At 43.6% G+C, this 22,550-nt stretch overlaps 1 protein-coding gene across 1 annotated transcript in view; it reads left to right on the forward strand.

Moving 5' to 3' along the window:
• The window catches only part of ATP10A (ATPase phospholipid transporting 10A (putative)), a 107,376-nt gene extending 100,393 nt beyond the window's left edge, over positions 1-6,983 (forward strand). The window contains exons 17-21 of the mRNA XM_072349264.1: positions 1,934-2,134; positions 4,121-4,201; positions 4,284-4,388; positions 4,714-4,901; positions 5,693-6,983. Coding sequence (XP_072205365.1) covers positions 1,934-2,134; positions 4,121-4,201; positions 4,284-4,388; positions 4,714-4,901; positions 5,693-6,398 — 1,281 coding nt within the window. The 3' untranslated portion in view covers positions 6,399-6,983. The remainder of the gene's footprint in view (positions 1-1,933; positions 2,135-4,120; positions 4,202-4,283; positions 4,389-4,713; positions 4,902-5,692) is intronic.
• Positions 6,984-22,550: the final 15,567 nt, after the last annotated feature.

Raw genomic sequence — 22,550 nt, forward strand, 5'->3', positions numbered from 1 at the left:
TCGAAAATCTAGCTCGATTTTTACATCAAAAACTCATTAAATTTAATTTGTTTTGACTGTTTTTCAGGCAGGTAATGTACACAGATGAGGAAATGCTGTGTTTTAAATCAAACAGTTGTTGAATCTGAAATAAAATTTGAGGGGGGAGAAATGAATTCACTGGTTACTGAAGTGCCACTTATTTGTACAGCTTTCTCTAACAGCACTGCTGAGATCTGTACTGGAGGTGGTATGAAAACTCTCATCTGAGTGTATCTTCATCAGACTCCCCATTTTTGTTGAAGCCAACCTGTTTCCAGGATGGGTTCATTTTAGCAAGGCTCTGGAGAGGAAAATTTCTTAGGTGCAGGATGAGCTGGATTATGTTCATTTCAAGCGAGTAAGAGAAAAGTCTGTAAATCCATGTACTTATTGCAGTTCCATTTTGTGAAAAGACTCAGGAAGTTTCGTTGTCTTTTGGATGTGGAAAAGAAATAAATTTCAAAGTCTGTTCAGTTATGAATGAAATTGCCATGTTCCATCCAGCTGATCACAACCTCTGTTAACCCAGTTCTGTTTTAGGCAAAGGAGGGCATTTTTCCTGAAATATATGAAGCACTTCTAGGGGTGATCCTTAAGAATATACTGCTGCTTAACTTTATAAAGATTTGTTTATGGCATGGGCTCACAGACTGTGAGACGTGTTGTTATTGATATACAAACTACTACAGTGTAGTATGCACATATTGCCTGAACATGTACATACTGTATCTCTGTATACACATACTGTACATACTGTATCTCTCTGTATACACATCTATATGTATAGCAGGATTTAGCCTCCTGTTTTGTGTCAGTTTCCCTCTGCAAGACGTACATATTAATCTCCTTACAGTGGTTTTCAGTGCCTAAGCAAACTGTGGCTATTTTTCTTCCACATTTGAATTTCAGATAGAATAAATAATTTCCCTCTAACTACCTGAAGATGAAGAAGGGCCAACGTACTCCAGCTAATTGAAAGTTTGGGGAAAAAAATATAAAGAGGAAATGAAGGGAGAGGTCATGTCATTTCCATCCTTCATGGTTAAAATGAGGAGAACCCCTGAGGAACAGTTGCCAAGGTTGCCTTCTCTGTAGTGTTAATCACTTTACAAAGAGTAATTAAAATTGGAATTTTAGGAGGACCAAGCCTTGGAATTTATTTCCTTCCCTGTTTCTAGACTTCAAACCTCCCCTTGCAAGTGAGATCAGCACCTCTCCTGAGCCCTAAAATGCTTAGGATTTTTCATGTTGCAGAGATTGTAGAAGTAGGTAGAACCAAACTGAAAGAACAGTCCCATTGGTGTCTATGTAATCAGCTTCTTCTTTCAAACGAAGAGTAAGGAAGACAGAGGAGTCTTCACCGTGCTGCTCATTTGCTGAATTTCAAAGCACAAAGATCAGAACAGTTAAAACCACTTTGTTAGACCCTTTTTGTTTTATCTGTCTTGCTTCTGGAAGTCTCTGCATTTACCCTTTGAAGGCTAACTGAGCCTTCTAAACCAGAAGAAGGTGTTACTATGGAAATGCTTATTCTTATGACAGCAAAGTAGGTGCTGTGGGATCAGTACTCAAATACCTGGAGGTCAGCTGCAGTTGGGAGAGCTTTTTATGGTTAACTAAATTGCATTTCAGAATTTCACTTGAACTGAAAGTTAATTTTGTGTGAAGCCAGCCCGGACTTATAAGAGCTGAGGGTCCAGCAGCACGAAGACTTCCAGATTTGTCAAACTGCAGCTTAGTTTAGTGTCACGGGCATGAGGAACAGTGAGTTCAGGTCTAGGTTTCACTAGGAAACTCACATGTTTAGGGTAAAAGGGTAGGTACTTGCAGAATTGGAAAGAGAATGATTTCAGAATGGGATGATGATGCTGTCTCTCCTCTCATATTTACAGTGTTGCTGGTTCTCTTTCAGATGTTTGTGGCCCTTCTTTTCTGGTACCAGTTCTACTGTGGGTTCTCTGGCTCATCGATGGTTGACCAGTGGTATCTCATCTTCTTTAATTTGCTTTTCTCCTCTCTTCCACAACTGATTACTGGTGTGCTGGATAAGGATGTGCCAGCTGAAGTGTTGCTGTCTGTACCTCAGCTTTATAAAAGCGGACAGAATATGGAGGTAAATGCTTCTGCTTTTTGTAATTATTTTTTTTTCCTAGATGACTTTAATTTCAACTGGAAAGCAACCTGGCTCCCAGCAGGCACATGACTAATAAAAAGAACTGGAAAGTCATTGTTACTGTTGCTTGCTAATGCTCATCTGAGTCAAAATATCTAGATGTCTAAAGTAGATCTAAAACATTAACAACAAAGAAGACCAGCTATGTTTTGAAATACATATCAGATGGGAAGATGGGCACTTCAAAACAGCCTGAGCTGAACATCTCCCTCATGATCTGGACTCACAAATAGCTGCTGGAGTAAATCTTGTGTAGTAGCTCAGCATACTTAGTCACAAATTCGAGCCACAGCTGTTTAGGGGCAGACAAAAGACAAGGATGGCTTTAGGAGTAAGCACAGAGGTTGATCTCTGAGGGAAATCATCATCAGCAGACAACAGATTCAGAAGGCTTTCTTGAAAGCACCTTGTCCCTGTCTACTTAAATTGCACAAAGAAGACAGTAGGAATTGCAGGAGAGATTGAAACCAACCCATTTCCAACAATTACAGCTACAGTGTGGGAAAATCTTTCTGCTTGGCAAAACTATCCACATCCAGTGGTTGCTTTCAAGGAAAAAGCCTTTCTTAAAAGTACAGATGCTGCTCTCTGAGGGAAGCAGTGACCATTTCGCCTCTCTATTCACTTTATCACCCAGCACCTGTTTCCATTTTTTTACATGTAATTGAAATTGAATCACAGCATAAGCTTGTTGGGTAGTTGTGTCTGCCTGCCTTCAGCTTCATGGTACCTCCCATGGAATTTTCAAATAGTTGATGTTGGAAAGATCACAGAATCACAGAATGACCCGGGTTGGAAGGGACCTCAAGGATCATGAAGCTCCAACCCCCCTGCCTGGCAGGGCCACCAGATTTCCACGTTTACTAGATCAGGTTGCCCAGGGCCCCATCCAACCTGGCCTTGAGCACCTCCAGGGATGGGGCATCCACAGCCTGTTCCAGGACCTCACCGCTCTCCTAGTAAAGAAGATCACTGGAAATCATCATGTCCAGCCCCCTGCTCCACACTAGCCTAGCTTCAGTGCTATGTGAGGTTGCTCAGAGCTTTATCTAGTCCAATTTTGAGTATTTCCAAGAATGGAAATTCTACAGTTGCCCTGAGCAACCTATTCCAGGCCTTTTTCACATGTTACTACAGTGGGCAGAAGGACACCATCATTCTTTCTAAGCATCTTTCAGTTTTTACTTTTAGACTGTTGTGATATTCTTCCAAGGGAGGAAGATCCGAGATGAGCCTGGTGACTAGAGACAGAGTTTGCATCCTCAAATAAATAAATACATATTTTTCCATTTATAAATTTATTTTTCCTAATACCTCAGTCTTATTTATGATCATTCATACCACTGCACTCAAAATGGTAGATTAAATATTGTTTTTAGCAAGCAATGTTGTATCCATACACGGATAAATTATACATATATATATGTTTCACATGTGTTTTTGTAACACAGCATACATTCCTACATGAATTTTCATTGAAGGTCATTGTTGTGACAATGCATCTGTGCATTTTCCTTTTTCTCTCTTGCAAATATATATTCCATGTTTGGGTGCACATGCTGCACACGATTTAAAACCCATTTATTCACATGCCTTCACCTCATAGACCTCCTGAAATAACTGGTGTAACTGCAGTGCATAAATTTGGGCACCTTCGTAAATGTCTGCTGGTCTGAGTGTGTACTGGAAGTGTCAGATTCAGATTACGCCCTCTGGTAGCGAACAAAAATGAAGGAGAAGATTCTCCTCCTAGAATGGAGTGACTTGCAGATAGACTTCATAATTCATCCCCAGTGGTACCTCACTGATCACCAGAGTGTTGGAGACAGTGGCACAAGCCAAAGGGTCCATTGGAATGTTCACCCAATAATACCTAGCCCAGCAAATAGCATTTCTGATTTCCTTCTTTTCTTCTTTGTTCCACAGGAATATCAACCACACATGTTTTGGATGAACATGATTGATGCTATGTATCAAAGCCTCGTTTGCTTCTTCATCCCTTATTTTGTAAGTGTTTGGTTTAAGACATTTAGGCATTTTGACAAGAACTGGTAACAGCTTGGGCTAAATTCTGTCTCCTTCTTTACAGACTTATTACGATTCGGAGGTGGATATTTTCTCCTGGGGAACTCCCATCACCACAACAGCGCTTTTCACCATCATACTACATTTAGCTATTGAAACCAAAACTTGGGTAAGGTACCCACAGTCTCTACAGAAATGGTCACTGGCATTTCTCCCCTAGTGTAATTTTACAAAAACACAGGATGTTCATTTTGCTCACTCAGCACATTCTGTTTTTATCAGGTGTTTTAAGCAAACGTGAAAAAGGTTTTGAACTGTGACTTGTGCACAGCATTGTAGTGCTTTGTATCTAATACAAATCTCTGAAAATGCAAGGCTCTACATTCCTTGCTGTCCATGTATTTGGCTTCAGAAATTAACAACAGTTCACTCAGAATCATTTTCTCACAAAGGAAAGAATCATTGCTCTTTTGTTGTTTCTTTTGTTGTTCTAGACTTTCCTCCATTGGTCATCTTGCATCTTCAGTATCCTTTTATTTTTCTTTGTGGCTCTGGTATACAATGCTTCCTGTCCGGTATGCCATCCTCCTTCCAATCCCTACTGGACTATGGAAAGACTGATGGGAGACCCGATGTTTTACTTCACTTGCATTATATCGCCAGTAGCTGCATTGTTGCCCAGGTATTGTATCTTTTCTCATATGTGAAAGCACTTCATGCATACGATTACGAGGGCAAGAAGTACATCCTCTCTTTGTCTTATCAGCCATGACAACATTTTTTAATGGGTTATGATATCAAGTCAGGTTGTTGAACCTTTTCTGTGCTCCTGACCACAGTAAGAGATGGCAGCTCCTGCCTCTGCACCACAGGAAGGGAATAACTGTAAACAGTAGGCTCCTGTAGACTGATGTAGATTGAAGCTCCTGGCCATGCAGAGGTTTTCTATCCTGTGAGGTTTTTCACGATGCTTCCAGATTTAACCTGTCCTCATGCACAATACCAAAATTCTGATAGTATGTCATAGAATGGTTGAGGTTGGAAAGGACCCCAAGGATCATCAAGCTCCAACCCCCTGCTATAGGCAGGGCCACCAACCTCCAGATCTGGTACTAGACCAGACTGCACCCATGTTGTGGACTTACTTGCCTGCTTATGGATGTAAGAAGCCTTTTCTACCAACTGATCTACCCTTGGCCTTTGAGTCCACACCAGGAAAGATAAAAGACCATATGCCATCACAAAGTAGATCACTGGCTAAAAACACATTTTTATTACACCGCTTGTTCTTAATCCACACATTAACACAGCAGTCAGAACTTTTCACTAGTAATCTCTCTTGTGTCAAACGTAAGAAGGGCACATAAATCTCTTATTTTCCTGTGTTTTACATTTTTTTGTATATTCTCATGAAAATAACTTGAGTACCCCCTCTCTTTCAGTTCCTTTCATATGCACGTTCTCTTCTTGCAGATTTCTGTACAGAACCCTTCAGGGAACTCTATTCCCAACGCAGCTTCAGCTTGGACGCCAGTTGAGTAAACTGTCTCCAGAGATTCGCACCCAGCTTCTGACCAAGTTGAATGTCAAAAAAGGACCAATACATCAGAAACAATCTTTTGCAAACAGCTTCTCGCCAAACCTTGTCTCAAATGCCAGTGACAGTTTTAAGCCTTACAACCAAAACACGCCTTTGCCAACATCTCCAACAGATGAGTCACTCTTCCAAGAGCGCACAAAGGCAGAACGTGCAACAGATCGGATTGTGTCTGCCTCTCCCCAGCGTGCTCTATTTTATGAGGAAAGCAGTCTCCCCTCATCAGCGCATAGCCAGGAAAAGTCAGTGGGGTTTCATGAAGTTACTCACAGCTCTTCAGAGATGGAGTTGTCTCCCATGGGAGCAACTTTCCCATGGAGCTCGGCAGTCGACCAAACAGACTTCAGTTTGTTGAAGTGGATCACATCAACTCCACTGTTCAGTCGCTTTGGTACTGTTTTTCAGGTGTCATCAAGTAGTTTACAAAATGAAACACAAGACGGTATGTGTGTGCTTGGCTCTTCCTTGCAGGAGGACTTCAAAGACTTAAAAGAACAGAGCTCAAATAACTTGCAGGACAAAACGAAAGGGACCCCAGCTGACCATTGGAAAAGTGACAATTCCGAGTCCACCTTTTTATGACGTGGGCCTCAAGTATATTTATATATTTTCTATTTGCACACATTTATAGTGAGATTGCTCTATTTGTTTCCAAAAAAAAAAAAGAAAAAGAAAAAAAGAAACAGAAAATCAAAGGTACAGAGTGATTATTTAAGAATGTTTTAAATACAGTATATTGAAATAAGAGCTTTAAGTATAAAGAGAAACACTTGAATGTTCCATTTATATGTTTTTTTTATTTTTTCATCTCATTTTGTAAGGAAATGCCGTCTCTTTATTTTTCAGATGCTTCTCTTTTATTCTGACACATACTGTAAAAGCAAAGGACCTGTCTGATATATCCAAAAGGATGAGATCCAGCACCAATCATTGATACCATTATAGACCATTCAGTAATCAAAGATGCAAAACCATGATAACAGATAGGACCCTGCATCCTATCCGTTGTCTGCTTGCCGCAGGGTTTTGTCGTAGGAGCAAAACGTTTGGCAAGACTGTGGAATTACAACACACGTCTCTGTAAATGTTAACAGTATCTTACCACCGCATTAATAATACTGGTATTTTATAAGTGACACCATATTTTGATATTGCAGCCATAGCATTTTTATGTGTCATGATAAAACAATAAATAAATGACCATCCATATTGTAAACTGACATCTCAGTCTGGCGTTTAATACTAACTCAGCCCCTCACTTGCAGTACCTGGCATTTGGCTGGTTGTGACCTTGTATCTGGCTGTTCAACTTCTGGTAGTTCCATTTGCATTTGGAACTATTGGGTGGCAAAGAGGTGGTGCCTGCCACAGAGCTTGTTGGGGCCCTGCACCAGAGGGGCTGCTTTGGCTGCAGGAGTCAATCCTGCTTGCTAACAGGCAGCCTGGGAGGAAGGTTTTGATCACATCTTTGCTGTTGGTCCAGCCAGGTTCAGTCAAGCCCTTGGTGATCAGACATGGCAAGGTGCTTGAGCTTTGTCTAAGACAGATAGCTCCAGTATCAAAAGTAGGGAGCTGCACTGCTTTTGAGGTTGTGCCTGAGCAGATTTCACGTGTCAGAAGCACTGTTGGTGTATTGGCATGTGGCTGCACTGTGCCGACCCATTGGACCCCAGAACATTTAGCCTTGCTGGGCTGCTGAGCTGTCTCATACCCTGTCACACGTTCATGTATAAGCTCCCTGCCGCGCTTCCTTCAGCACAGGTTTTCAGGCTGTCTTTGCCTTGTTTACCATCGGTTGTTCCAGGTCAGAGCTTGTTCCCTTCATGTTGTGTTTCTTGGCAGAACAGTTCCAGGTCCCACAGGAGCTACTCAGCCAGTTAAGTCACAGTGTCTATCATGTGTCATGTTGTAATCTGCTTGGGATCTTTTAAGACTTACACAGTGAGTGGCCTCTTCCCCAAAGACAGGACTGATAACAAGAGAGTGGGAAGTGCCTCTTGAAAGGAAGACACAAAAGCAATCTAAGAGCTATCAGCCTGTAAACATGTTACCCTGATCAAATGTGACACGTCAACATGTAGCTAAACTACCTTTTGGAATTAGAATTAATTAGGGATAGAGCAGATAGATGCTGAGGGACTCACAGGGTTGGCAGTGCCTTCTGTGAAGAGCTATAAGCAGGTGGCTGACCCAGAATAAGTTCTGGCTGTGAGCTCAGTAAAGGTGGGCAGGCATAGGCACTGTGGTGCCAGCATACGAGCTTGCTGCTCCATGCCCCTCCAGCAGGGCAGGGAGCTCAAAGCTCTTCTTTATCTTTGTCATCTAGGAAGGGGAACAGCACAGCTCAGCCCAGGTGGGGAAACCTTTTGCACTCCCTCAGCTGGGTGAGAGGATTCCCCATGCAGACACCTCTGCTTGCTCTGCCAGCCTTCTGCATCTTGGTAGTCCATCTGCTGGGATGACAGTGCAGGTAGTGTTTTGCAAGGTTAGTTAGTGGTATTTAACACAGCACTGTGCAGCAATTGCCATTCTAAATTATTCACCTACATGGAGCTGCATTATCTTTTAATGCCAGAGGGGAAATAAATACGTCAGTTTTGCCATCTGGTTAGAAACGTTCCCTTGCCTGTAAAATGGGGCCTCACAGAACAGCAGGGTGTGGGCTGCCAGGTTGGTAGCCATCCTGGAACCCATCCTGGGCTCAGAGTGCCGTGTGTGTCACAAGTGTGTCTGTCACTCTGCCTTGTGGAGCTTACAGGCTAAATAAAACAGAGCATGATCCAGCACAGCTTGCAGGTGACAGGGATGGAGGCTGAGCATTGGGGTTATTATTTGAGCAGGCCATGCTCTCTGCAGCCACCCTCAGCCAGTTGGAAGTTTCAGCAGTATTTTGAGGACTGTTCCTGGCCCAAACATGGCAGTACCTTGTGAACCTGAGGCAAGCCTTACAGACAGCAAATTGCAGGACAGAGCAGGCAGGTACAAATCACTGTATTGATTTACCTCCACATCATGGCCTGGTGCAGGCAGCAAACTGGGCACCCTATTGGAAGATACTCTCATAGAAAGGAATGTAATTCTTTGCTAGCATTGCCTTGTGACAGATAGAAGCATTAAGGTTGGAAAAGACCTCTGAGATCACCCAGTCCAACCAGCAGTCCACCCCCACCCTGCCCACTGCCCACGTCCCTCAGTGCCACATCCACACGGCTCTTCAACACCTCCAGGGACGGTGACTGCACCACCTCCCTGGGCAGCCTGTGCCACTGCAGCACTGCTCTGTGTGAGGAGAAATTGTTCCTAATGTCCACCCTGAGCCTCCCCTGAAAGTGTTGCTCTGAAGCTGAGAGGTGCTCATGCAGTGCCACGTGGTTGTGTTGCTGCCCTGAGTGTGTGTATGGCATACCTGTGTCATGTCTGCAGGGAAGCTCATCATTCCCTGTAGATCAAGGTCCGCCACTGCAGCTTTTGGTTTCTGCGATCTGATTTACCCCAGCTGGGAGTCAGACCTCAATAAGTACTGCGCTCTGTTGCAAGAAAATCCCATACTTAGAAGATATATTAGGGGCATGTTTTGAAATGCATCAAGTGTAAAAGCTTTGTGCTAAAGGATAAAACAAAAAAATCTTGTTACGGCAACGATGGTGCAAACATCTCTGAGTTTAATCTTAAATAAACCAAATAATCCCGCTGACCTCAATGGCGCAGTGAGCTCAGACAGGGAGATTCGTAACATCAGGGCTTCCGCGTGCCAGAAATACACAGCGAGATCCGCGGGGGCACAGCACTCGGTTGGTACAAAGTCAGTAAGAGATCTGCGTTTTCTTTGGGGAGATAAACTCTGAAATAATAGAAATGGAATTTCAGCCATGGGGAGGAGGATAAAAAATTAAAAGGGGGAAAAAAAAAATAGAACACAGAGATTTCACGTTTGGAAAGAAAACATTAAGCGAACTCGTTCTTCTCCTTTCAGATCGAGTTCTCTCTTCAGCTGCCAGAAGACAAACACATCAAAGCACATTACTGGGCTTTAGGGCTTGTCAACAACTTGGAGCTGCTATTAATATTTGAAACGCTTTAGCTAAGCAAACACCAATAGCTTCTGGAAGCTGTGTACATTGATTTTAATCAAGTGCAAATAAACTTCTCGAGTTCGTCCTGTTGGCGCAGTTGAGCCGTGGTCATGTCTTACAAAAGAAAACTTGAAACTCCTGAGGCAGATGCTCTCAAAGGCTTCCACTGTTTTTATGCACGGTTCCACGAGGCCCTTAAAATACCCATTTCCAGTCCGTGAGCAGCACGGCATCAAATAATGATCACACTGAGCCCTGCAAGTGCAGTGCTACATCTGCCAGCCTTTGCTTGATGAAGAAGTCCAGGCTGAAATTAATGACCCATAAGAACAGAGCTATGAATGAAGTGTTGCAATGTTCCGTATTCCTTGCTCTTATTTACGGGAACTAACTTCTTCGTGATTCATCCATTTGGATATGGCTGTGGCCATACCCCTAATCCCGGTGTCACGCTCACACTGGGCTCCACCCCAGGCTTTCACAGCCCAAGTGTTGCTGGCCGATCACCCGATCCACACACAGCAGATATGGGGGATTTGTGGGGCTTTATCTACTAAAGGTGCTGCATGAAAAGGCTTTGCACTAATACCAGCTGCAGTGGTGCAGATACGTTAAGTTTAAAATAAACTACATCAGAACTGTACCATGTTGAATCATCTGGCAGTTGCAATTCCTGACCTAATCCCAACACTTATATCAAAACCTGAACTAGAAATAGGGATAACCTCACATGTTTGAGTTCTTGATCCAAGCCACTCAGTGCCTCAGGCACTGTTCACTCTCACAGTAAACTCAGACGTACCTCTGTAACTGAAGGCATGTGGAAGCTCAGGACACCCATGCCACAACAACAGACCAAGCTCTGAGGTGTGTGCCAAAAGCACTGCAGAAGCCTCTAGAGATGGGATTGTGCAGATGTAACGCAGCAGTAAGGAGAATTATGGATGGATTCAGCAGCCCCAAAGCAGACAGAACAATGAGGGGAACATCAGCACTCAGCTTGGTCATCCTGATGTTACTGTGATGCGTATGGGACAGGCTCAGAAATAGTTCCTAAGTGAACTGGGAGAGACTGGAAAAAGCATCAGTGAAAAGCTGGCGCAAGGCAAACATAAGCTACCAAGTGCTTAACTCCGCTTGTGGTTGCTCAACTCATTTTCCAAAAGCAGTGGGTTTTACGGGCTCCTGCTAATTCACAGGCCATTTTATGTGCCAAAGTCAGCCATTTGGAGATCAGTGATTCTGTGACTAGAAACAAGAGAAAACCATGTCCCTTTTGGAGCCTTTTGCCAAGGGAGGCAGTGGAGAGACCTCTCAACCAATCCTAAACAGTGTGTTGGTGGATGCTTCATCCACACTCCTCACAGCTGCGCACTGGAGGAGATTCAGCAGCAGCTGAGGCTGCTCTCATCCCAGCCCTTACCTGCAAAGTCAGAAACTGGAGAGAGAAAATGGGGATGTTCGGCATTTCACCGTACAAGCCTGAAAACGCACAGCACTTCCTTTCATCAAATCACTGAGGAAAATATGAAGGTTTGACTTCAAGTGAAAAACGAATCTTCTAAAGCTGCACATCTGCAACAGTTATATTTACTTACAGCCCAGATTTCTGACAAAGCCTTTCAGCCAGCTGCGTGTACTGCTGTACTGCACAAAACAACGTTATGCTGAGTGGGCTGGGTGTTTGCAGTCTGTACCAGCCCTGACATTCTGCAAACACAATTATATTTGTAGTTCGTCTTAGATTTGCACTGAATGTTGAGGCTTAGAAGTGAACTAATTCACTTATATCATTATGTACTGGTGATGCATGCAAACTTTGGATGAACCAAGCAGCAGAGAGCTTCATCTTCCAGCCTCACTTGTCTGCGTAGGACTTGCACAGCATCATACTACATGATGTGTCCAGGGTTAACCCCTTTCCCCTATGAGGACAGGCTGAGAGAGATGGGGCTGTTCAGCCTGGAGAAGAGAAGGTTCTGGAGGGACCTGAGAGTGGCCTTTCAGTATCGAAAGAGAGTCAGAAAGAAAGAAAGGGGACATACCCTACAGCAGAGCAAGGGAAAACGGCTTCAAATTGAAAGAGGGGAGATTTAGATTGGATATAATTAGTTTTTTATAATAAGGGTGGTGAGGCACTGGCACAGGTCATCCAGAGAGGTGGTGAATGCCCTGTCCTTGGAGACACCCAAGGTCAGGCTGGACAGGGCTCTGAGCACCTGATCTAGCTAGTTGTAGGTGTCCCTGTTCACCGCAGGGGAGTTGAACTATGTGACCTTTAACAGTCCCTTCCGAGTCTAACAATGGTACAATGCTGTTTCCCAGAGGGCCATTCTATAACAAAGCCCACAGTATCACCTTTTTGCAAGCAAGAGTGCAGTGGACAAGGACAAGCTCTGGGACATGAGTCCCCGTGAGGCTGTAAGCACCTGGAGATGCAGGTGCACCACCAGAACTTGCTGTCCCCAGCACCGGGGGCTGGAGGAGAACACTCTAGTTTTTCAAGAAAGGAAGGAAGCATGCAGATACCTTCAGGTTTAAGTAATAGGCTCTCGAATGCTTCTTAAAGGCAATTTAGGAGAGGCAATATCTGGAGAGAGAAGCAATTTGCATTCACTGTTGTTCCTAGTTCATTAGGAGCAGGAAAATTAAAAGGAGAAATGCAAGTGGCCACAGTGCAGGTATTTCTTTTTTTGGTTGGCAGCTTGAAGCTCAAAAGCCCCTCCTTGTGTCCCTTCACTGCCCTGGTGCAATGAAGCCCCTCACTGCGTTTTAACTCTGCATGCCTCTGCCTGGCTGCTGCTCCACAGCTCACCCACAGACACAGCTGCAGCGTGGGGGAATTGGAGAGAACTAACGAGCCGGCTGCCTTGTTAGTTATTCACATTCTCAGCAGAAGATCACCAAGTTTTTAAAGTGTTTGTTTTCTCAAAACATATCAAACAGGAAATTAAGGCAAAATCAAGTATGTTCTTGCTCAAATAACTCGCTTTCTGTCAGCTGTATTGATTTAGGAAGGCGCTCCCCGATTTCTGCACACTTTGTTGTTTTCTAGTAGAGGTATTTCTTGAGTTAGCAGCCATAACGCACATGGGATGTAGAGCAAGAATCCATGACCGCAACACAGCCGACTCTCAATCTTGCTATTAAGCTTAGTTGCTCACTTCCTTTTTTCCTTTCATTTTTGTTTCATTTTGTCAGAGCAGAAGCTGCAGCCGTGAGCCTTGAGGAGGGAAATGCCCACCCCTGGGCAGCATTCTGCATCTCAGGGGAAATATATCACAAAACATGGGCTCTTGCCACTACCCTGATGGGCACCACGCAGCCTCTCAACCCTATTTGGATGCCCCACAGCAGGTCAGAAGCCAGTGCCTCTTGATGCTGAGTGCATTGCAGTGGCATGTCTGGAAGGGGACTTAGCAGCTTGTCATTGTTTGTTGCTGCTGACCTATGGCTGATGCAGCTCCCAGTGCCTGGGTTTGCCCTATTTCCTCCAGCCACAGCTGAAGGAGGATCCTTTGTGCCAAGAAAAATCCTTTAATTAGCTCCTGCGTGTACAGGAAACCCTGGAAACCCAGCCTTGGTTATTTCGATCGTAGCTACGTCATGCAGTCAGGGAAATCTGAGGGAAATAGTACTTTTTCCTTTTTTCCTTTTTTCTTAATTTCTTTCTTTTTTGCTGGTTGATGCATTGCAGCCCATGCAGTGCCAGAGGCAGGATGCTGAGGGATGCTGCAAGAGCACAGTACAGGAGCAGCGTCTGTCTGTCCTGCCTGCTGGACAGTGCTGTCCTGACACAGCATTGTGCAACACTTGCCCTACCTACACTGTGCATGTTCTCATTTAATTCATCTCTGTCTGAAGATGTTTTCCAAACCAGGCAGAGATCAGCTCCTCACTCCACATCCCCTTCCTGCTCACCCCAAGGGCCTCCTCCTTTGCCACCTGTGACACCTGGCCGTGCCACGTCCACTGGGCTCAGAAAGCCAAAGAGAGAACTGTCTAAACTGAGACAGGGCAGGTTTAGGTTAGAGATTAGGAGGAAGTTTTTCACACAGAGGGTGGTGACGCACTGGAACAGGTTGCCCAAAGAGGTTGTGGATGCCCCATCCCTGGAGGCATTCAAGGCCAGGCTGGATGTGGCTCTGGGCAGCCTGGTCTGGTGGTTGGTGACCCTACACATAGCAGGGGGCTTGAAACTACATGATCATTGTGGTCCTTTTCAACCCAGGCCATTCTATGATTCTATGAAAAAATCTCTGTGTTGCCTTCCCTCCTATTTTTTGTCCCTTTTGCATTACACAAGCATGAGAGCAAATGATATAGCATGTGTTCCAAGGTGTATGTTTCATAATACCACAGAGAGCGTAAGCTTTTAGAGACATTCTTTCCACTAAAATTCAAACGAATGGCTCTGCACAGCATTTCCCCACTCAGCAGATGCAGAGGTGCTGATTTCCATGCTGCACCATCATTTTCCTCTGGGAGCACACAAAGCCCCATATGGAATCTCCAACAGAGCAATTGTCATTACAGCTCACCTCCCGCAGCCGTGATGTCCGCGTGGTTTCAAAGAGCCATATTGATCTAGGTGCATTTCGATAACACAAGTATGCATTTTGTTTGCCCAACTGAAGCCCTTCTGGAGACGGGCTCCTTTAAATTGCATTTTGATTGTGTGGATAGACCCACATTTTCCACATTTAACTACTGCGTTTTCACCCAGGAGGCATTTTGTACTATGGCAATCACTTAAAAACATTAGCAACATTTAACTCGGCATGGAGCATCATTGTTACAGCCCCTCTTTGTCAGATGGAGCTGGCAAAACAGGAGCAACACATGCATGAAAGGAGGGGAAGGAAGGGGCTGAGCCCAGAGATGTGTGGGGGCTGCAGGGTGAAACCACAGGGCTTCTGCAGCTTCTGCAGGAGGAAGGTAAAAATCGAGATGCTGGCTTTCAGCAACAAGATCTTGCAGGGAGAAAAAGGTGACTAAGAGATGCTCTGGGGCTTTGAGGTTACAAGTCCCGCAAAGCAGGAGAGCTGATTGCCTCCGGCAATAAGCAGAAGAAAGCTCTCATTTATAACAGGAATTTCTTCTGCTACCTATCCTGTTCATGCAAGCAATTCAGAAGCTTTTTGCACTGTTAAGCTTCAGACACTCACTCAGTATTTTAGAAAGATTCAAAACCCTTCTACATTTTTTCCCCTCATTTGAAATGTTAATAAAATGAAATCCAACAGCTACAAGCAAATTGGATGCACCTGGGAGCTGCCCACATGAGCATTCCTGTCCCCAAAGCATCTGAGCACATGTGCATCACACACCTGAGACAGGCTGGGGAAAAGTGAGTCAGTAATGCTTGTTTTTTCTGAGTCAGCAGCAAGTGTAGCTGTGATACAGCTGCCACATTGTCCTGTTTTGTTGCATTCACCACCAAGATATGACACTCTGCTGATGCTGCTGCGGACGACACGGCTGCTGTCAGCAGACTTGGTTGTCCATCCATATGTACCAGTGTGCCAACCCCGCTGGCTGGCTCTCACATAGACTTCCAAAGTACCAGCATGGGTTATTGGTGTGTAATGCACTCAACCTTATCATGAGAATATAGCAGAGATGAAGAAGGGCTGACAGAGTTTCCTCAGGGGAATGTCATCTCTTTGGCCTGGCCTTACAAGCAGGGAGTGGTGTTTATTCGCTATACTACAAGTCAAGAACAAGCTGGTGGGCCCAGCTCCAGGATGACCCACTGCACTGCTGCAGAAAATTCTTGTGCATTTTTTGTGCAGGTAGCCAGAAAGCAGACGTGTATGGCAGAAGAGACAAACCATGGCAGACTCCCCCTGTGTTACCCAAGGCTTGAGTCCGTGTACAAATGCCTCAGGTAAGGGCCATGAATTGCATGGGTGAAGCAGAGTCCTTCATAATTGATATACATCCAGATCCAGGATTAAATGCTGCCCTTTTGTCTCTTTTATACAAGTTGATTTCCATTTTTGAGTGTGTGGAGCCAAAATTATTTGTATAATGTATGTCTATCTGCATAAGCACAAGGTTTCCTTTTGTGTAATGGCACACTCTTCTACTTAAGACACATATAAATGTATTCAGGGGTGCCTGACTGTATAGCCTCCAGAGAAATATATCTATATATATTCTTTCACAAACACGCACACTCACACACGTAGGCTCTGTATAATATTCTCGGAAGCTTAGTATCAAGCTTCCTCTGGTTGTTCCCTAAGTTCCTTGCAGAACTGCAGAAACAAGCACAATACAAGGATACTGAAGGGTGGGAGAGTCATTTTTTATAACGTACAGTAGTACGAGTAGCTGATAACAGCAAAAATAAATGATTGCCTCAGAAACTGGAAATCTCTGTAGCTGAATGGTGTGTTTTCTCCCTTTTGACCTCAAGAGCATTCAGGAGTAAAAGGTTATTGTCCTACTTTGCTGTCTCATTCAAATCTGGTGCTGCAGCTGAGTTTGAGCACTGAATAAGCGCTCAAGGACATGTTTTTCTCCTATTTCTGCTCTCGTTGCAGACATTCACAGAGTACAAAATAAATCTAAAAAATGTTAAAGGATGCCAGAATTAATCTCCCGGAGGAAGGCGTTTTTCAAAGATTTCTGATCCTTTTGTCTAATAATATTCAGGAAAAATAAAAATCGGAAGCCTTTCAGCGGGTACCTGATTGCTATGAATGCTCAAATTAAGGAAGCTCAGAACAGAAGGGTGCGTTACCAATAATAATCATGTTAATAGATATGATTGCTGATGGATGTGACTGATGGTCTCACAGATATTGAGTACAACCCCCTCTATTATTTTTTCATGCATTGCTTCGCACAACTACCATTCTCATTTCTCTGAACAGATTCAGAGCAAAGTGAAGGTCCCAGTCGCTTGACGTGGTGTGATAAACCAACACAGCTTCAGTCATTTCAAGATACACTTTCAGGCTGGACAGGGCTCTGAGTAATATGATGTAGCTGTAGACGTCCCTGTTCATTGCAGGGGATTTGAACCAGATGACCTTCAAAGGTCCCTTCCAACTCAAATGATTCTATGAGTCAACAAGACATATATTTTCACTTTCCCAATCAGCATACATTTAAGAAAACAGGCATTCCTTCCCAGCTCTGCAGCATGATGGCACAGATTTTAACGATGTGAACTGAACTCATTTAATTAGGAAGATGAACAAAACCCACCCTTTTTCTTTTTAGCACTCTGAATGACTTCAGCACATCACAGCAATGCTTTTCTCACTCCTCCTCCACTCCAGCCACCAAGCATGCAACAGACTTGCAGCCAGATTAGAGGCAGCCAGACAATTCAAAGATTTATGGCATTGCTTAGTAAGGGCAAGTGCGAAAGTCAAATGGTAACTTCCCAAGAGAGACTGATTACTCTGAACTACAGCGAATTCAATTCACTGACAGAGTTATGAAGACGTCAGTTCAGACGAGGGCAGAGAATGGCTGCCACGTGGGTGCTGGTGTTCCTAGCAAACAGAAGCAGTGCTGTTTCAGGCACCCATAGATGCTGGTAAAGCCTCCCTCAAGTTTTTTAGGAAGCTTTGTTTCCCACTGCATTTTGTTGAGCAGCATTGTATTTGCAAAACTCTTTGCAGTACCTCTGTTTGGCATCACCTGCATTTTTTGCTATTCAAGCCGCCATCTGAACTTTTTCTAGGCAATGCCTACACGTCCTCCCCACCAGCTGTCCCTGGGGCTCAGCATCCCAGCACCTGCTTTCAAGACTGCTTCTCTCTTCTCAGCCAAGTCTCACCACTTGCACCTGGGTTCACTTCAGCTTTCCTCCTTATTTAGCAAAACAGGACACTCCTACCTTTTTCTGTTTCAGTTTTATGATTATTTCTTTCCTTAAGAGAGCAACTGGGGAGAGAAATAACAGATCAAACTTGAACATTTGTTTTCATTTAATGAGTTTTGCACTTGCCCTAAGAGCCTGTTCAGGAGAAAGAACCTTGCAAGATTTAATTTACAGAGCAGCAATGGAGAAATTTCTGAGGGACAGGGGGGAGGATGAATAATTCTTTTGGAGCCTTTCTCCACTTACAGAAATGAAATGTATTGAGGCCATGGGAATGGCCATTGTCTTCTGGGAGCCTTAATTCTCTGCATTACCACTCTGTCCCAGGAAGACAAATAGCTGAAGGTGTCCTCCACAGATCACTTCATTACCCTACAAAGACCATCAAGGGAATAAGAAGCTCTGGAGGAATATGAGTCTCTGTTTCTGGGGAATCTTGGGGAGTTTCATTTCCACACCATGAAGCTTTTCTATTTTCTTATGAAAAAAAAATAAAAAGCTGGATTTGCAGGGACCTTCCTGTAATTTTCTTCCAAAAGAACTATAGGTGCTCCTATTAGCACAAACCCGCTTCAGTTCTTATACGCATACCGAAATCTCATTTATTCTGGACAAATCCCACCAGCAGACCTCATGCTGGTGGTAAACATGATGCCAGAGCCTCAGTTTCTGAGCGTTCATCATTGCAGCTACCTGGTTGCTTTGCTGCTGGGTCCTGTGAGGAGTCCCAGAAACACAGAGAGAAGATGAGGAGGAATCAAGAAGCTGTTGAAAGATCTCTACACCACAAACCCTCTGGCAGAAGCATCCAGCCATCTTTCCCCACAGGTGGCTGCATTCCCCCCTAGCACCTTTTCATATGCACAGAGCAATGAGGTGAAGACCAGAGATTTATCACCAAATGTGTTTGCTACATCCTGTCTGCCTGGGCAACACCTCCAAGCATATGCCCATTGATTGCCTGCTGCGTCTATATAATCTCTATTCTACTTTGCATTCCACACAAGAAATTGAGTCACAAAGGTAGCACTTTCCATCCCAAATTCCTCTGCAAATCATACCCCACTTTATAAAGCAGAAGCAGACTTCTACCTTTGCAAAGCAGATAGAATTGTATCCTGGGATGATGGTTTGTATCTGTGTGCAAGGACTAAAGTACAGCTTAGGCCTACAGAAAGGACTTGAGCTGTTGAATGAAATTTTCCCCTGGGCAGGGGCCTCTTGGTAGGTGACATTTATTCTCCAATATACACCATTTAGGCAGACTGTGGCAGTTCCAAATAGTGTAGTAAACAGATGGACTCTATCAGCAGACGGATTATCCACATGTACCCAATATTTTATGAACAGTAGAGATGTTCATCTTCTGCAACTGGAGAAGAGCACTGGGACTCTTCCTCCATATCAGAGACATGAAGTGTGAATCTCTTGCCACAAGTCCTACGAGTCCTTTTGCCAGAGGACAGGAATTAGTGCTCAAAATCTTGGTTAAGGAAAATATTGCATGATCCCGACCCTCTACAGAGCAGGGTTAGGCCTTATGTGAATTTTTTTTCAATTAGCTTGTCATTAATGGATTGGGTGACACAAACAATGAAAGGACCAAAGTCTTTTTGTCTGTTCTTCTGTGGTTAAATGTGTTTACAGACAAAGATAGAGACGCAGAGAGATAAAGCTCCTTATCCATGACACTAACGCTGAAAGACAGCAACATGTCACGGAGACACTAATATAGCAGGGATAACCTTGCAGAAGGAAAGACAACAAATAAAGGAAATAAATGAATGTTCAAAGAACAAGCAAAAGCTAAGGATTATTTTATAGGCACAAGGCTGTACACGATTTTTCCTGTTAAACACTCAGCAGTGAGTTCTCAGTGTGACCTCAGCTTTATATCAAGGCCAAACAAAGACAAACACTGCAAAACACAGGCAGGATTACTAATTTTTCAGCAACTACTCTTCATGACAGGTTAAGCCGTAAGTTTGCTGTAACTCATTCCATCCCTGAAGTTGCTGACATTTGTGACAGTACTTTGAAATGCTGATATTCCCAAGGATTCCACAGCATTAGCTTTGGCACGCCAAATTAGCTTACTGGCTGCTTCCAAAGCAAATCCTCAAAGTGCTGGGGCTGTGTGGTCCCAGCAATAGAACAGCCCTCCAAAAGTAGCACTCAAAGCCTCACATTTTGTTAGAGGGAGCACTGAGCCCCTGTTAGAGCATCCTGAGTTGGACAAGACTTCACAAGGATCACTGAGTCCAACCCCTACCCATGGCACCACCCAAAATCCAGGGCCGTTCCCTCAGGACCTGTCACTGTCACACAGAGCAGAGCTCAGCGCTGCCCCTCAGCTCCCTGTGAGAGGTCCGCTTACTGCAAATTCCTGTTTAATTATAGTCCAGATTTTCTCAAATCCACTCACCCTCTGGCACACCTTGATGGGCAGTATACAGAGGAAGGGCAGTGAAGCTGTGAAAGTTCTGGGACACGAGTCTTATGAGGAACATCTGAGGGAACTGGGATTGTTCAGGAAAGGAGGCCCAGTTGCTCTCTACAACTGTTTAAAAGGAAGTTGAAGTGAGCATAATCTTGACCTAGGTAGTATTTGTCAGAGCAGAGGGAGCGGGTAGTTCCCAATCCTTGCTAGAGTTTGCCCATATGAGCTGCTTTTGCTTGTTGGAAACATAGTCCAGCACAATGCCTGACAATATAGGAGAAGATAAATATTAAGAAGAAATTTTTTACTGTGAGTGTGGTGAGACACTGGAACAGGTTGCCCAGAGAGGTTGTGGATGTCCACTCCCTGGAGGCATTCAAGGACAGACTGTATGGGGCTTTGAACTACCTGGTCTAGTGGGAGATGTCTAGAGTTGGAACTAGATGATCTTAAAGATCCCTTCCAACCCAAACCATTCTAAGATTCTATGATTCTGTGCCCTTTCCCCAGGCCTCTGAAAATATCTGCATGTTATTTGTCGGTTTTGTTGGTGGGTTTCTTTTTCACTTTTACTGCCCTGTTTGCTTTCACTTCTTCTGCTACAGTCTGTATGGTTGTTGTTGACATTCAAAGCATATTTCAGTTCTTATCAGTGTAAATGCTATCTTGGCTCTTTCAAGCTAAAACAACTTTAATAAATAGGTGTAGCTTAGGCTATTCAGAAATGACCTGAAAAGAGAGGGGAACAATAAAATTAATAGGGACTTCTAAAAGCATACTCTTTACAAAGTCTATTGTGAAGCATTTGAACTTGTTGCTGCAGTATGCTGCAAAAGTCAAATACGTAAATGGATGTTTCATGCACTGAAACAACTTCTTATGTCCTACCATAGTCTTTGTCCTTTATGTTCTATCTGTAAACTTCTTGTTTCCTATATAAAAGCCAATCATTTGGAGGAAGTTTTTCTTTTGAATATTCACAATGATGACTGCCAAGCATTAGGAGATTTGTTTCATTTATAATTCTACTCAAAACTTTGTGAAAACTTTATGCAACCCAGAGAAGCAGGTCTCAGAAAATAAACAGGGTTTGGGCTTCTTAACAATAGTTAGAAGCAATTAACAGTCTTCCCTAATAGAAGCTAATAGTCTCTGCTTGATAGAAACTAGTATCAAACCTGTTAAGGTTAAGAGCAAAATTTGTCTTCCTTCTTGATAAAGATGAAGGCTTAGCTCATTTTCTTTCTTCTCCTTTTGCTCAGAATATAGCACATACAAAAGGAGAAATGTCAAATCTGAATTAGTCTTTTCTAGTTAAAAGTAACCTCGGAAAAGTTCCAACAACTGTTTCAAAACACCACATCTTCTTAACAGAAATATTGTCATTTCTGGTCCAAGCACGACTTTACTTGAGCTTTCGTATCAATAGGTGGTATTTTGTTTGCGTTTTCAAGAGATTACAGTACTGCCAACTACAGCATCTTTCCCAACTGCATCGTGATTTCTGCAGTTCAAACATTTAATTGTGACACAAAATGAGATTCGAGAGAAAAAATACTCCGTGTAGGCATGAGTATCACATCGACAGAGCAGGCAAATGAGGGGGACACTGACAAATCTGGAGAAAAACAAAGGCCCTATAATTCATGTGTTCAAGACAGATATTAAAAGCTCAGAGGTCATAGTCAGAAAAGAGTTCCTAAAAAAATACAATATATTTTTTATTTCTCTGCAAATGCATTTCCAGTAGATCCTTCCACTTCGATCAGACGCTAGACTGATTATGACAGTTTCAGTTTTGCTTTAATTCTAGCAAACAGTTCTGTTATTATATTGCTAAACCAGAGGAAGATTCTGCCATCCAGTGGTGAAATATTGTACCTCTATTTTACACTAAAACTATGATGCATTTGTAATCAAGTTGGTATGTTTGAACTACTGTGAGCACTTCTTTCTATTTGTTTGGTTTTTTTGTTGTTGTTGTTCCTAAATCAACAAGGAAGACAATTTTATATGTGAGTATTCTAGTAAAACTCGCAGGTATGCAATGCATGCACATGCTGTACCTGCCATTGGCAGGCAGGTTTGTTCTCTTAATGTACCTAAATTCATTACCCAGTACAGTTTGGGATAATCTTGTGACACATTTATTATGCACCAGTAGTGTATGTTCAGAGGAGCTCTGGGCTGGCAAACTCCTGCCACCAGCCTGTGCCACAGGTCCCAGGAGGGACAGAGGTCATGCATGGAAATGTTCTTCCCATACATGGGCAGAATAGTGCAGCACTGGATCTGACTGTGTTTGGCCTGGGACTGATAGCTGCCCCTCCACATTCATGTTCTTCCTATGGCAACAAACAGAGTTAGGAGTTGCT

The sequence above is a fragment of the Excalfactoria chinensis genome, chromosome 1 (assembly GCF_039878825.1).
Source record: "Excalfactoria chinensis isolate bCotChi1 chromosome 1, bCotChi1.hap2, whole genome shotgun sequence".
Taxonomy (NCBI): Eukaryota; Metazoa; Chordata; class Aves; order Galliformes; family Phasianidae; genus Excalfactoria; species Excalfactoria chinensis.